The sequence below is a fragment of the Palaemon carinicauda genome, chromosome 22 (genome assembly GCF_036898095.1).
Source record: "Palaemon carinicauda isolate YSFRI2023 chromosome 22, ASM3689809v2, whole genome shotgun sequence".
In the NCBI taxonomy this organism is placed as follows: Eukaryota; Metazoa; Arthropoda; class Malacostraca; order Decapoda; family Palaemonidae; genus Palaemon; species Palaemon carinicauda.
The window spans coordinates 3,623,817-3,640,736 of record NC_090746.1 but is presented as its reverse complement, the minus strand read 5'-3'; the positions used below and the strand labels follow the sequence as shown (position 1 = coordinate 3,640,736).

Below are 16,920 nucleotides of genomic sequence, written 5' to 3'. Positions count from 1 at the left end.
CTCTCTCTCTCTCTCTCTCTCTCTCTCTCTCTCTCTGTGGGCTACTTTTCACTACCTCCCATTCCTTACATCTCTCTATCTCTCTAACAAATGATATCTTTGTTGCTCCTCAAAGTTTCATTTATATTGAAAATCAATCACGATTCAATTTTCCTTACTTTCTCCAATCTCGCACCATCGGTCACATCGCGGTATTTTCGATATTTCTGGAAAATCCGCGATATATGTATATACATGGGTTATGAAAAAAATCCGCGAAGTGGTGAATCCGCGATGGTCGAACCGCGAAGTAGCGAGGGTTCACTGTATTATCAATATTGATATCAATATAATCAATATTGATAATATTGATATCAATATAATCAATATTGATAATATTGATATCAATATTGATTATATTGATATCAATATAGATAATATTGATATCAATATAATCAATATTGATAATATTGATATCAATATTGATTATATTGATATCAATATTGATAATATAGATATTGGTAATATCAATATTGATATTATCAATAATGATAATGTCAATATTATCAGTATTGATAACATCGATATGACCAATATTGATATCGATATTACCAATATTGATATTGATATCAAATTGATATGATCAATAGTGATAATTGATAGTCAATATTGATATGATCAATATTGATAACATATGATCAATATTGATATCAATGTCAATATTGATCATTTCAATATTATCAATATTGATATCAATAGTGATAATATTGATATCAATATTGATATGGTCAATATTACCAATATTGATATGGTCAATATTACCAATATTGATAATACCAATATTGGTAATATCGATATTACCAATATTGATAATATTCGATATTACCAATATTGATAATATTCGATATTACCAATATTGATAATATTCGATATTACCAATATTGATAATATTCGATATTACCAATATTGATAATATTCGATATTACCAATATTGATAATATTCGATATTACCAATATTGATAATATTCGATATTACCAAAATTGATAATATCGATATTACCAATATTCGATATTATCAATATTGATTATATCGAAATTACCAATATTGATTATATCGAAATTACCAATATTGATGACATCGATATTACCAATAGTGATGACATCGATATTACCAATAGTGATGACATCGATATTACCAATAGTGATGACATCGATATTACCAATAGTGATGACATCGATATTACCAATATTGATGACATCGATATTACCAATAGTGATGACATCGATATTACCAATAGTGATGACATCGATATTACCAATAGTGATGACATCGATATTACCAATAGTGATAATATTTATATAAAAAAATTATACTATATATATATATTGATATTGTCAATATTGATAGTATCTATTGATATCAATATTGATATTCGATAGTATAAATAGTGATATCAGTATTGATATCGATATTTATAATACTGATAATATCAATATTGAAAATTGATACCGATGTCATCAATAGTGATAATACCGATATCATCAATATTGATAATTTTGATTTATCAATATTGATGATATTGATTTATCAATATTGATATTACCAATATGTATATTATCAATATTGATAATATTGATATCAATATTGATAATATAGATATTGGTAATATCAATATTGATATCAATAATGATAATGTCAATATTATCAATATTGATAATATCGATATGACCAATATTGATGATATCCGATAATACCAATTTTGATGATATCGATATTACCAATATTGATAATATCCGATATTACCAATATTGATATTATCCGATATTACCAATATTGATATTATCCGATATTACCAATATTGATAATATCCGATATTACCAATATTGATAATATCCAATATTACCAATATTGATAATATCAATATTACCAATGTTGATAATATCAATATTACCAATATTGATAATATCAATATTACCAATGTTGATAATATCGATATTACCAATGTTGATAATATCGATATTACCAATGTTGATAATATCGATATTACCAATGTTGATAATATCGATATTACCAATGTTGATAATATCGATATTACCAATGTTGATAATATCGATATTACCAATATTGATAATATCGATATTGCCAATATTGATAATATCGATATTGCCAATATTGATAATATCGATATTGCCAATATTGATAATATCGATATTACCAATATTGGTAATATCAATATTACCAATAATGATATCGATATTACCAATACCGATAATATCGATATTACCAATATTTGATATTACCAATATTGATAATATCGATATTACCAAGATTCGAAATTACCAATATTGATAATATCAATATTACCAATATTGATAATATCAATATTACCAATATTGATAATATCAATATTACCTATATTGATAATATCAATATTACCAATATTGATAATATCAATAATACCAATATTGATAATATCAATATTACCAATATTGATATTATCGATATTACCAATTTTCGATATTACCAATATTGATAATATCGATATTACCAATAATGATAATATCGATATTACCAATTTTCGATATTACCAATATTGATAATATCGATATTACCAATAATGATAATATCGATATTACCAATAATGATAATATCGATATTACCAATAATGATAATATCGATATTACCAATAGTGATAATATCGATATTACCAATAGTGATAATATCAATATTACCAATAGTGATAATATTGATATTACGGTACCAATATTCGATATCTAAATCGATATTGAAATCGATATCGTTATCCACATCGACACCGATATTGATATCGATATTGTTATCGACATCGACACCGATATTGATATCGACATCGACACCGATATTGATATCGACATCGACCCCGAAGTTGACGTCAACACCGAAGTTGACGTCGACCCCGAAGTTTCCGACTTCGGGGCTCCGTCGACTTCGGTGTCTATGTCGATATCGGTGTCGATGTGGATAACGATATTGACTTCAATATCGATTTCGATACCGAATATTGGTAATATCGATATTATCAATATTGATAATATCAATGTTATCAATATTGATAATATCAATGTTATCAATATTGATAATATCAATGTTATCAATATTGATAATATCAATGTTATCAATATTGATAATATCAATGTTATCAATATTGAGATATTGAAATTATCAATATTGATATTAATCAAAATTAATATTGATATCAATATTAATAATATTGATATTAATATTGATATCGGTAACATTATCAAGGTTGATAATATTAATAGATGAAATTATTAATAATACTGAATTGATAATATCAAATTGAAAATACCAATATTGAACATGATAATAATGATATTTTTCATAGATTAATATTGATATTAATTGTAATAAATATTGATAATAGTATTAAATATCCTAATATTGATAATAGTATCTATATTGATATCAATATCAATTAATATTAATAATAGGGTTTTACGTGGCTTAACATGGAGTAGAGTTATTTCCTTATTATTTTATTTAGAGGTCGCTAGGTTGGGTTTTCCACTTTATAGCTTGTTCTAATTAGAGGTAAGTATGGAAATAAGTAGCTTTTAGCTATAAAATCATGTTAATATAATAGTATAGTATCATAAGTAAATTTTACTTGGATCAAATTACATATCAAGAAAATTAACTGAACTTGAGGATGTTTTTCACCTACTGTTTAAGGTTAGATTAGACGAGTTACCTGTAAATATATAATCACAGTGTCAATCCTCAACTGTTTTGATGTATTTTTTCTAACAAGAAATATTCAATTCCCAGGTACTGTAATTGTTTCTTTTTTCATTTCCGCAAAGGTTGTAGGCTACAAGTATATTCGATTATATGAAGAGGACCAAACCAAGTACCTCTATCCACATCCTGATCCCTTACTGAGTAATACTTCCCAGGTAGATGTCGAGGGGCAAGAAGATCCAGATCAACCTCTCTTTAAAAATGCCTTGTTCTATGATCTTATTCTTGGCCCTCAAGAAGCCTTGTATATTCCCCCTCGATGCTGGCACTACGTGCGATCTCTCTCTACTTCTTTTTCTGTGTCCTTCTGGTGGGTCTAGAAAGCATCAACCCTGCTGTTGAAAAGGATTGCATTATTTTATATACATACTTCTGAAAAATCTGTCCAAAGAAAGATACAAATAAAATATTTATACTTGATGATTACAAGCTTTCTTCATCACCTTCCATAATAATAATGTCTTAATGAGATAATGTATGTCAATAAATAAGCAAAAACAAAAATTCAAATTTGGATTTGGGCATAGAAATCTAGCATCCAAAACTATGAAGGAATGCCTATCTACAGCCCAAAGTTATGGAGTCCCCAGTGGTTTGCTGTTTGGCTTGTAGAGATCAGACTCATTACCAAGAATAAAAAGAGCATTTGGAGTGAAACTTGGTACAGTATTTAGAATCTTTGTACCCAGAAAATAATAGAATTTAGCTTTTAACACTGGAGAGTTTGGTCACCTTGGAAATAGCTTTTACCAGAACAAGTTCTCGTCCCATGAAAACATACTTCTCAGAGATGTTAACTATAAAATACCATTACTACTACCACAGACTATGGTAGCACCAAGCAAAATACAGAGGTGATTAGCGGTGCTTATAAAAGAGGACGGTTACGTATATCCTATATATCCTGCATCATCATAATGTCAGACAATCTAGTGGCATTTGAGTGAGGACCTAAAAGTCTACTGGCATTTGAGTGAGGACCTAAAGGTCTACAAAGCACTGAAAGGGAAGCAGAGATAGGTGAATAAAACGGATTTTGAGCGAAGCGAAAAATCTATTTTTGGGTGAGATCGCCATGTCGTCCTGATGGAAGTTCCTAAAGTTGCTTCCTAAGGGATATATGTTACTACAGTGATATTACCAGAGAATTAAACCTTCAGGTCCCAGAATTCTAACTCCTGGAGCGAATATCCTTAAATTTTCTCTCAAGGATATCGCATAATATCAGAGGACATATTCTTGACACGCCACATAGCAATCTGCACCCCTAATAGCGTTTACGCTTCGAGGGGGAGGTGGCAGAATAGAAGGGGGGCCGTATCAAGGTTACCCCCGTTCTCGTACTACTAATGACCACCACCACAGCGCCATTCCCAAGATGGCGGACATTTCTTGTAGCATTGAGCATGGTGCTACAGATACAATGCCTCAGGGAGGGAAACTGTGAAGATCTTTTCTTTTTAGAAAAGAAGGGTGGCTCCATCAGGACGACATGGCGATCTCACCCAAAAATAGATTTCCGTTTTTTGGGCTCAAGCCATGTCGTCCTGATGGAAGCATACTAGAGCATGTGTATCTGTGGATTTTCATCAGTGCCTTAACCTTGGGACAACATTTCTATGATCATTTGGAACAATCGAGACAAATGACGTTACCGTTATCCGTCATTATCACTAATCATACGCGATGTTAGTGCTTCCTGCCCCTTACAGGGAAGAGTCATTCTAGACAGTAGAAAAGGGGTCTCAAGGTTAGCATATATTGTATGAACAAACATAAGTATACACTGGATGTACAAACTGTCTCGTAGTTTGTGAATACAGTATTACCAAATACTTATCAGTGTTTCTTATATCCATAGCTTGTGAGCATACAAATATATGAAGAGTACATACTCTGGACTTTTAATCATGCAATTGTCGGGCGAATTAGGACGCAATTACATTCTAATACACTTATTTTCAATAAATGACTAAGTGAATTAGCAAGTAAAACGAATGTAGCATGATAACGGAATTATACATGTAACATGTACAGAGATTATCTTTCTTTCTTGGGAAGAAAGAAATGACGAGTGCCACTCTCAGATTGAAGAAAATTTATAATAAAATTTCTCTTCATAATTCCTGGTTGACACTGTGTACTACGTACACACGGCACTAGTGCTATCTGTATAATTCCACACCTGGGATTTTTTAACAGAGTTAGTGTCACCATGGTAACACTTATTCAAAGGAGGTCACACTAAGAGAGATGACCCCTTCTCCCTTTAATTGACAGTCCCAGTCAATTAGCTGTTCATCATAGAATTAGACGGCAGGTTAAATACTCTACCCAACGTCACCACATACTGCTTCAGTTCATGGACCTGCTTAGCATAGTGTTTGTAGACCACTCTGGATGATTCTCATCCAGTATATGAGTGAGGACATTCGAAGTCCCAAGCAATTAACTGTTTATCACAGTAATTAGGGGGCAGGTTTTAATACACTACCTGCCGCCACTACATAGTGCTTTAGTTCATGGACCTGTTTCGCATAGTGTTTGTAAAACACTCTGGATGATTTCCATCCGGTGTATGAACGAAGACGCTCAAAGTCCATATACTGAAAGAAGTTCAGTGATGAAGCAATCCTTCTCGGATCATGACCTGCGGGAGTACTGTCAGGATCCGCTCTACGAATAAAGTAGGTGAGCTTCGCCCTCAGTTGTTTTAGGGATAAGTTTGATCCAGAGGTTTCTCCTTTGAAGAGCTGTCCTCCCCTGAAGTCTGAAGTTCTACGAAGATAGACCTTTAGACACTCTACCGGACATAGAGAGACATCTTCCTTCAGAGGGCAGATTCTCCAGGGACCCCACCTTTTAGTGGGTAGCTCATTCTTAGCGAGAAAGGTCGGATCAGGGAAGAGATTCAGTTCTCCTGTTTCTGCGAACTGAATGTGGCCCTCATCTCTAGATAGGGCCACTATTTCACTAACTCTAGCCCCTGAGGCTATAGCAAACAGAAAAATAACCTTTTGGGTTAGATCCTTAAGCGAACAATCTTCATTGTTCATGGATGAGGCATAATGTAGGACCTTGTCCAAAGACCAAGAGATGGACTTTGGTGGTGCTGCAGGCCTAAGCCTTGCACATGCCTTCGGGATCTTATTAAAGATCTCATTCACCAAGTCCACTTGAAAAGCATATAGAAGAGGTCTAGTCAAGGCTGACTTGCACATAGTTATTGTGTTGGCCGCCAAACCTTGGTTATGAAGATGGATAAAGAAGGACATGCAGAAGTTCATTGAAATCTCTTTCGGTCCTTTTGCTTTTACAAAAGCAACCCACTTTTTCCATGATGACTCATATTGTCTTCTAGTTGACTTAAACTTGTATTCTTCTAAGAAATCTATATTGCCTTTTGAGATCCCAAACCTTTTCCTAACCGCTAGGGCAAGAAAATCATGCAATGAAGGGTTCGGGTTCTCTGTGATAAATCGAAGGCAATTAATCTCTGAACCTTCTGTAGTAGTCCTGGGTTTAGAACTAGGGACAGCCCCAGCCTCCGTTCCTTCCTCAAAGAGGACAGATTGCTCTTGGGCTACCCGGGAGCCAACAGAGCTACTCCTCCCTGGAAGGATCTCAGCATGTTGAGGACTCTCAGCAGGTGATTGGATGGGATGAACTGGAAATCCTAAGTCTATCCCTTCCATTTCAGAGACATGATGTCTGTCATTTTTATTAGAGGATCCTCGTATGGGGCTACGTATCGAGGTAGTTCCTTGACGACGCTCGTAATGAAGAGGTCGGACTGCAGTTCGGGGACTTGTTCCCATCTGGGAGAGAATAGGTCTGCGTCCGTGGACCATTCTAACTCTATCAGCTTGAGCCCGAGTAGAGCATCCACTGTCACATTGCGGATCGGTTGTATATGAACTGCTGACAGGTGCCATCCCTTTAGGTAAGGGATGGTTAACTACACCTAGATTGTATGAGACGTTCTCTAGCATCGTCGATTGCAGCGTCTCTTTATCGCTTCAGAGTCCCAGATCAGCCATAGACAATCTGATCTGCATGGAGAGAGTTTCCCCACTCATGACAGGACCAACATGGTCTTGGGACTTTCGGGCTTTGACCTTTGTTAGGGAAGCGATTAAGGAAGGACCGATATCAGTCTTGTTAGATCTCTTCGAGCGTTTGATGCTTGTTTTCTCCAGACTCTCAATGCATCTTGCAGCAGTGCTCTTAGCACTGGGTCTGTCTCTATTGCGAACTGGAGAGAGATCAGAGCTCCTCCCTGTTCGCGTTTTGGGAATCTGACTGATTACCAGTCTCTCGACCGACCTTGCCATCTCCTTTTACATTCACAAAGGAAAGGAGAGTTGGTGTGACCACAGGCTTCAATGGCTTTTTCGCATTGAAACCTTTGAGCTGGAGAGAATCGAGACTTCTTGAAGCTTATCTTGCATCCGCGATGTTCCGGGGACCTGATCATTTCCTTGGATGTTCATAGACCAGCCACCTTGGGTGCTGCCCACCCCAGCCTCTCGTCCAGGAACATTGTTGCCTGAACCTTTCCTAGGCTTAATTATTGCGTGACTGTGTCTGCCAATTTTATGAAGATATCTAGGACTGTGTCTAGTCTGACAAGTATCTTTCCTAGGAAATACGTTACTTTGTGTAACTTGAATCCTAGATAGGAGGGGAGAGGGTGATTGACTGGAAGTTGCCAATAGACGACTTTCAGGTCTGGTAAGACTACAGGCACCCTTTTTTGCAACAGGGTCCCTATGTTCAGAAGGATAAACATTCTAAACTCGTTTTATTTGGACTTGTTGAGTGGCGACAAGTCCAGAATGACTGAATTTTCTCGAGTCCTTCTCGTAGACACACAACGGCCTTCCCTGGAATTTGGTGGACTATAGTTTCCTTACCACCTGTATGCTCTAGAGCTCTCAGGTAAACTCTTCCAGGAGGGTTTTGGATTATAGGAGGAGTTGAGGAAATGGTGGTAGAGACATCTCCACCTCATATCTTAGTCCCATCTTGATTAGGCCATGGACCCAAGGATTGAAGGTCCAGCGATCCTAAAAGGAACCTCCCTCCTACTAGAAGCATTTCTATGCTTCGACTGATCAGTAGGATTATATTTTCGACCATCTGCCTGTGGCAGCGCGGTCACTACAACTGTGGGATGTTGTTGGACAGCTCGAAATGAATTTCCAGACCTTTCCATCTTCCTCTTAGGTTGGGGACCTACAACCTTGGAAGATTCTCTTTTTGAAAGGATGCCCCACTTTTGGAGAAGTCCTACTTTTTCCGTGGTGGCGTTCTTAATCAATTTCCTGACTACCTCGTTTGGAAAGAGGTCTTTACGCCAGAATTTGAAAGATATTAGCTTCCTTGTTTCATGTTTCGCTGTCGTGTTAGCGAACACAAACTCCCTACATGTTCTTCTAGCCTTTATAAAGGCATAAAGGTCTTTTACCAAGGTAGCCATATGTATTTTAACTAAGACCTTGAGCATGTCTGGGGTATCTTGATGAGGTGATCAGAACTCTATGTAGTTTTGTAGAGATAGGGAGGCTGCAAGTCTCTTTGTCTCTTGTTCATCATGTAAGAGAAACTCAGATAATTTAGAGAGATTTTCCTTAAATTGTCGACTGGCGACATCCGCCACAAGTCTTCCTACTGAAAAGGTTAAATGGGCTTCCTTCCAGTTCTTCTCCTGTCTGGGAATGGCTAGTGACAGAGGCTCGCACTCCTTGAGTCTAGGACATGGTTTACCTACCTCCACTGCCTCGGTGACATCTTTAAATGCCTTCTCCGTAAAGGGGAATGAAATTGAAGCAGGAGCAAGAAAGGAAGAATGCCTGTTACCTGGTGTGAATACCTTCGACACCAAGTAACCCGCCTTTTCTATGCTACTTGATAGGATAGCCTGTGCTTTATCATGGTCGAGAATCATAACCTCCTTTGATTCCGTTCCTTTTCTTGACCTTGGTTCATCCTTCAGTCTAACGAAACAGTTAGGGAAAGCGTCAAAGCTTGGCCAAAACTGGATTTTGTTCAAAGGAACAGTACCCATCTTCTCCGAGATGTAGAGTTTGCCGTTTAAAATTCGGCACCAGCTCCGCAAACCTGCAGGGATTGGTTTTGGAACATGTCGGAAGGTCTTGATCTATGGATCGTTTTTGTATGACCCCTGAGGAGCGACAAGTGGAGCTTTACAAGGCTCTACATTGCATTTCGCTTCCTGCTTTTCGCTCTGTTTGCACAAGTTTTCTATTAGATTCCTCACTTGGGCCCATAACTGGTCCATTCCATCTAATAGGGGGATAGAAGGGGGAGATATCGATGTCGCTGGCTCTAGAGCTGGTATGGACGGAGACAATTCCAACCTGACATTCTCACCTTCTTCCCACTTTCTGCCCTCCTTGCTGTTGGAAATAGTAACCTACGCATCTTGTCATTAGGCAGGTAAGGTCCCAGAGAGATTTTCTGAAAGCCTCTCACCCAGTTGCGTAGCTTGAAACGAGCTGCATCCCTAGTCTCTACCGACTTGGGATTCTTGAAACCCTCGGACAATAAGGTCCGACATACTTTGCGGGTTCCAATGATGCAGGGGTTCGGAAATAATATTGCAGGGGGCATGAAACCTGCATGCATTATGTCCGTAAAAACACTTACTCTTAGTTTTGCAGAAGACTGCAACACATGACATATGGTGTTCCTCCTGTAAAGAAAGGAAAACAAAATGAGTATACGATTGATTATCTCGGTGATAACCAATATATCAAAAGTCGTATCTTAACAGAATAGCTTAGGATAGCAAGCTATAAAGGGATAGCAGGAGACATACCTGTGTATCCTCTGCAAACAAATGCTGTTGCCTCCCCTCAGTATTAAATGTGAGGAGATTCCCTTATCAAAGGAACTCTAACTAAAAAGGGGGTTTTCACCCCTAGGGGTAGAGAAGTGTATAATTCACTGTCCCTTTTATACTAAACACTGTGGGGTAATGATGACTGATTTCTCAATCAGCTTAATGAAGAAACACTATTCCTTCAATATAAGAGCGGCACCAGTATAAGCTCGCACAAGGGTACCCAAGATATGTTAGAAATAACTACTGTATAATCGTACTATAGTTTTCTATTTGCAGTATGCACTATATTGCAAATTACTGGCATCTGTATAATTATATATAGTGTGATCCAGCCAATGTGCTGCCTTTATGGCAAGCATCTGACTGCACGGTCCAGCTGGCATGATGCCAACTGGACTGGGGAAAAATAAAGACATACATTTGTGTATCCCACCCAACCTATTTGCTGTGACCTCCCTTACAATATTAAATCATCGAGTTTCCTGATCATGGAGACTCAAGGATAAGGGCTCTGCCCTTTAAGGGTTAGGAGTGTAACCTCCAGTCCTTAAAAATTTTAATATTGCAGGGTAATCTGAAGACTGATTTCTAATCAGAATATTGAAAAAATTAAATTCTTTCAATATGAGATTGGGTTCCACAAATATTTGGGTAGGATACTCAAAATATATTGGAAAACACTACTAGTATAATATATACAGCAGCTTTCTATTTGCAGTATATCCTATAATGCAAATATACTAACTACCTGTATAAACATATACTGTACTGTAGTTCAGCCGGCATGTCGTCGGCATAGCTAGCTTTTGCCGGCACATCCAGCCTGCTAGCTAAAAGAGAGAGAGATAGCATGGAGAAAAGGCTACCTAATACTGTGTATATATACAGTAAATATGGCTGTACAAGTCTAATTTTACTACCTTTTTCCAGAAAGAAGGTTCAAATGGAAGGGGAGAATGTAACATTCAAGCTTCCATCCAGCTACAGTACTGTCGCCAGCAAGGTCCTGTCTATGCAGTATCAGTACAGTCGGCGTGCTGCCGGTTGAGTCAGTACCAATCTGTGCCGGCCTGGTAGGCAGCACCCCGCCAACAGCCACTGTTGCTAGCAGTCCAAAGGAGAACTGAAGAACCTTTGGTAACAGAAGGGACTTCCCACTCACAGCCAACATGGCCACCAGCTGCCGGCCGGCAGCTGCCCTGGCTGCCTGCCAACACCCATCATGACTGCCGGCCGGCAGCTGTCATGGCTACCAGCCAGCAGTTGTCATTACTGCCGGCCAGCAGTTGTCATGACTGCCGGCCGGCAGTTGTCATGACTGCCGGCCGGCAGTTGTCATGACTGCCGGCCGGCAGTTGTCATGGCTGCCTGCCACTGAAAATAGCTACTGGCCGTCGGACAACAGCTGAAGAGAGGGAGTCTGGTCGATCCCGGCAATCCACCGGCAACGGTAAGGTTGCAGGGAGTCACCAACATAAAGGGGATAGAAGGGAGGGGAAAGAGGGTCCTGTAAAAGGTACAGCAGGGGCCGGCCATATAGCCTGTCCTGCCTCACCTAACAAAACTCCGTTCCTGTATTAGAACTATCCCATGTGGATAAAGAATTCTATTCCTTAGCCTAGGGTTAGATTAATACAATAAAGAGGTTGGTAGCACCCTCGCCACCACCTCTAAACGGTAAGGAAACGGGGTTCTAGTGCCGGTGTCCCCTAAGCGGTAGAAGAATTCTATTCTTCAGCTTAAGGTCAACCAACACAGGACTAGTCTGCGAGGCCACCGGGAGAAGGTATCATATCGTACAGACCCTTCAGGAGTGGCCTAGGGAGGTCTAGCCTCCTATGTCGGCAGCCTAACCTGGCAAAAGAATTTTATTCATCTTGCTAATCAGCTACCGACCACAGACTAAATACTCTGAGATTCTGGCCCAAACCCAAAAACCTGCATCTGCGGTTACAGGGGAAGGGCAGAAAAAAACCGTAGGATAGTCAAGCTTTAATTAAAAATTTGAGGCCAACCCACCAAGGTTGTAGTCTAAGGCTACACTCAGAGGGAAAGAGGGATTACCCTTAAATCCCCTTTAGGAGACGTGTAATGTTTCATCTAATTCAAAGAGACTACTATCTCTGCATGAATTGAAACCACAATACACAAGGGTAAACGGGGAAATGGCTGAACGTATAATAAAATGCTTAGGTTAGGCTACCTAGGCGAGACGAGATCTCAGTTACCTCACTCACCGAAACTAACTACTGTATACGATTTACATAAAGGGAAATTATGCACATTATAAATATCTTTACAAGTATAATTTGCCTAAATAGCTTACATAATTAATTAATTAATTAATGCTATTTAAAAACCGGGAAGTCGTTCTACTAACTAAATAACACATGCCTAACGAACGACTGCGCCCATGGCGCCTCCGGTATGAGGCTTAGCTTCTAAGCACAATAAATTACTTTAATTTCACAGTGAAACAGGAGCTAAAAATTACTCATTGTAAAGACCCAATACTCAACTTTCCGAAGGCGAAAGAAGTTGGAGAATGCATAATAAAAATCTTTGCAAATCGATCAAAAAGTTAGATCAACAGGGAACACCACTGAGCGAAATCGCTACAAAATTAGGAATGTCCGCTATCTTGGGAATGGCGCTGTGGTGGTGGTCAATAGTAGTACGAGAACGGGGGTAACCTCGATACGGCTCCCCTTCTATTCTACCATGTCCCCCTCGAAGCGTAAACACTATTAGGGGAGCAGATTGCTATGTGGCGTGTCAAGAATACGTCCTCTGATATTATGCGATATCCTTGAGAGAAAATTTAAGGATATTCGCTCCAGGAGTTAGAATTCTGGGACCTGGAGGTTTAATACTCTGGGAATATCACTGTACTGTAGTAACATATCCCTTAGGAAGCTACTTTAGGAACTTCCATCAGGACGACATGGCTTGAGCCCAAAAATGTAATTACCCGGTTTTTTTTTTTTTTTTTTTTTGCAGATTTCAGTGTGAACTTTCATAATTCCTTGTTTAAGGGTACAGCCTAATTAGATATTGAATCTAATGTTTACAAAGTCCTGGATATTTTAGATAAAAAAAAAATCCAATTTAGAAAGTCAGCATTTAAAAATTGGAAATAGTAGAGGTCTACACAAATATTGCCACAACAATTACATTAAAAAAATTCTGACTTTTAAGAGTTGGTTTAGAATGGAAGCAAGAATTGGCCGAGCTCTTCAAAATGACTAAATTTTAAAGTAATTTGTATTTTTCCTAACAATACAAACCTTAAACTCTTTATTAGGGGACATACTTTTGGCGAAGTTGGAAGATTAGCCATAAGATTTTTAGCAAGGTGTAGCTACCTACCACTAGTTAGCGGGGGTAAGAGGGGTAGTACCAACTACCTCGCTAACGCACACACTGTTGTCGTCTCATCACTTTTGATTTCAGGCAGGACTTTCAAGGGGGATAGGTGATGGCCGGCAAAATTTGTATAAAGAGCTCAAGGTTTCTATTATGAAAAATACAAATTACTTTATATTTGTCATTTGTTCCGACACTAAATACAAACCCTTTCGCTCTTTATTAGGGATGACTCGCCCTTTAGGGGAGTTAAGTCCTAACCAACTTGCTTACTTTTAACCTGGGGTTTTTCCTGTATGTGTTCTGCACGTATAAGGGAGCAAACCCCGATACCTCGCTAAGTTACGTACATTAGCACGTTTTAGCGGCCTGAGCAATCCGTGTGATTGTGTGATACAGTAAAGTGTGACCAGTCTAGGCAAGAATTTTCAGAAATGTAGGAATCTTTAAATCAACCATAGACGTTACCCAATCCCACATCGCCAAGGGATATGGGGACAAGTAATATTTCTATACCAGGTTACACAAGGGAAATAGTTTTATCAGCAGACAAGAGGAGGCCAGCTTGCAGAGGACCGCAGTTGCTGTTCCCTAAGAGAGGGGAAATGAAAAAAACAAAAGCCAGTTATTATTAACCATTCATCCCAGACTTGATACTGGGTAACCTCTGCCTTTCACCATCTGCTACTTATCCATCAAGGAGCCTGAGGTATTTAAACCACTTGTGCATCCAGCACAGGGCCAACGGAGAAACACTCCACGTTCCCGTGGGTCACGTGTTGGAAGTAATGGGGAGTGAAGGTCGTCTGATGCTTCCACACACCTGCTTGGAAGACCTGCATCACAGAGTGGTTTTTCTTGAACACATGGGATATACCTATGCCCCTAATGTCATGAACTCTGGGTTGTCTCGTCTGTAGAGAAGTATTGGGATTCAATGCTTGGTCTATGACCTTGCCAATCCAAGCAGAGACCATGTTCTTGCTGATCCTTCTCTTGACCTTCCCCGTGCTGACAAAGTGCTGACACTTGGGGCCAAGCTTCTGCAGTTTTTTCGAGGTAGTACCTCATACTCCTCACTGGACAAAGTAACTGTTGCTCTGGATCATCAGTTATATTACAAAGACACCCAATCTGGAAGGGCCCGAATCTTGGATCCACTATTCCCAAATTTTGAGTCTTGGCAATAAACTCAGGGATGAAGCCAAGCATTACCTCCTTCATCCCCTTGAATGGGAGATATCACCGAAAAATCATGGAGTTTGCTGACTCTCTTAGCCTAAGCCAAAGCGAGCAGGAAAACCGTCTTCAAAGTCAAGTGAAGATCTGATGCCCGGCATAATGATTCGCAGCGAGTGCACTTTAGGGACTAAAGGACATGAACCACATTTCATGGAGGTGGTGCAACTTCTGACTGAGGGCAGGTAAGCACAAAACTCCGTATGATTACAGAGAAATCCAACGAAGAGGAAATTTTAACTTTTTCAGCCTAAAGGCGAGGCTCAAGGCTGAGCAGTAGCCTTTCACTGCTGAGAGCGAGAGGAGTTTTCCTCCCGAATGTATACGAGGAACTCCGTTATTGTTAAAATACAGCAGTGACATCAAGGGGAGAGATACCCCTTCCACATTACCAACCACAGAAGACAGTCCACATGGCCTAGTAATGCAGCTGAAGATTTCCGGAGGTATCCGGACATCTTCGCAACTTGTTGGGAAAAAGTCTCTGTGAGAGGAGATGTTGGATAGTCTCAATATGTGAAGCCATAGGGAATCTACACCTTTGTAGATTTTCATGTGTGGTTGTCTAAGCAGATCGTGTCTTGGAAAGAGTTCTCCTGAGACTTCTGTCAACAGCTGAAAAAGGTCCGAGAACCATTCTGCATGATGCCATAGCTAGGTTTGCAGATGATCTCGCCTGGTTGAGCACCCTTCTCATCAGGCAGATGGGGGAAAGACATCAACGTCAATGTTGTCACACTGTTGCTGGAATGCATCTTGCCAGAGTGCTTGGGGGATTTGGAACTTGTGAACAATAGAGTGGGAGCCTTTTGTTCAGGGACGTTGCGAACAGATCCACTGTCGGGGAACCCCACAAAGTCATGGTTTGTTGGCTACTAGACGATTCAAAGACCACTCGGAGCCCACTATCCGAGTCATTCTGCTCAGATTGTCCACGAACACATTCCTTTTGCCTGGAATAAAGCGAGCTGATAGTGTCTAGGAACAATGAGTTGTCTTTTGTCCATCTTAGCATCTCCACTGGTAGATGGCAAAGGGGCTGCGAAAAGGTACCGCCTTGTTTGTTTACAGAAGCCACTACCATGGTGTTGTCGTTATTCATCACCACTAAGTGACCCGCCAGGAACTGTTGTAGACCTAGGAAGGCTGCCCTCATCTCTACTCTGATCAGTGGCCGAAGACTGTGTGGTACAACATTTGAGGCCCCCACCCCCTTTTTTATGCATATGAAAAGGGCATCAATTCCAGCGGAGGAACGAGAAGATCAACCCCTTGTCAGAGATCCTTGTCTGCCACCTACCATCTCAGGACCAACTGCTGCTCGTGTTCCATAGGGACCAGAGTATCTGGAGAGTCTCTCGTGCTGAACCCGTCTAGATTTTAGGTGCCACTGAAGAGATCAAATTCATGTGGCCATTGCAGACTAGATGGCTTATGGAAGTCAGGTGACCTATGAGACGTAACAACCGCTGGGCTGGGAGAGCGTCTCGTTGAAGGAAGGGGCTTGCTACCCTCTTCAGCCTCAGGATTCTGTCATCTGACAGAAAGACTTTCTGCAGGCTGGTGTCAATGGTCATGCCTAGTTATACTGGTCTCTGTGATGGAAGCAGAGATGACTTAGATGTATCATGATCCCCAGATTGTGGCAAAATTTGAGGAGTCT

The 16,920-nt window shown here is 39.4% G+C and overlaps 1 protein-coding gene and 1 pseudogene across 3 annotated transcripts in view; one reads left to right on the top strand and one right to left on the bottom strand.

Annotated features, from left to right (window-relative positions):
• LOC137616282 (lysine-specific demethylase 8-like) overlaps positions 1–4,210 on the top strand; it is a 286,403-nt gene extending 282,193 nt beyond the window's left edge. For all 3 annotated transcript variants that reach the window (XM_068345916.1, XM_068345917.1, XM_068345918.1), the window contains one exon: positions 3,844–4,210. In XM_068345916.1, the coding sequence (XP_068202017.1) occupies positions 3,844–4,101 (258 nt within the window). In that variant the 3' untranslated portion in view covers positions 4,102–4,210. The remainder of the gene's footprint in view (positions 1–3,843) is intronic.
• The window catches only part of LOC137616288 (microfibril-associated glycoprotein 4-like), a 208,855-nt pseudogene that overhangs the window by 18,043 nt on the left and 173,892 nt on the right, over positions 1–16,920 (bottom strand).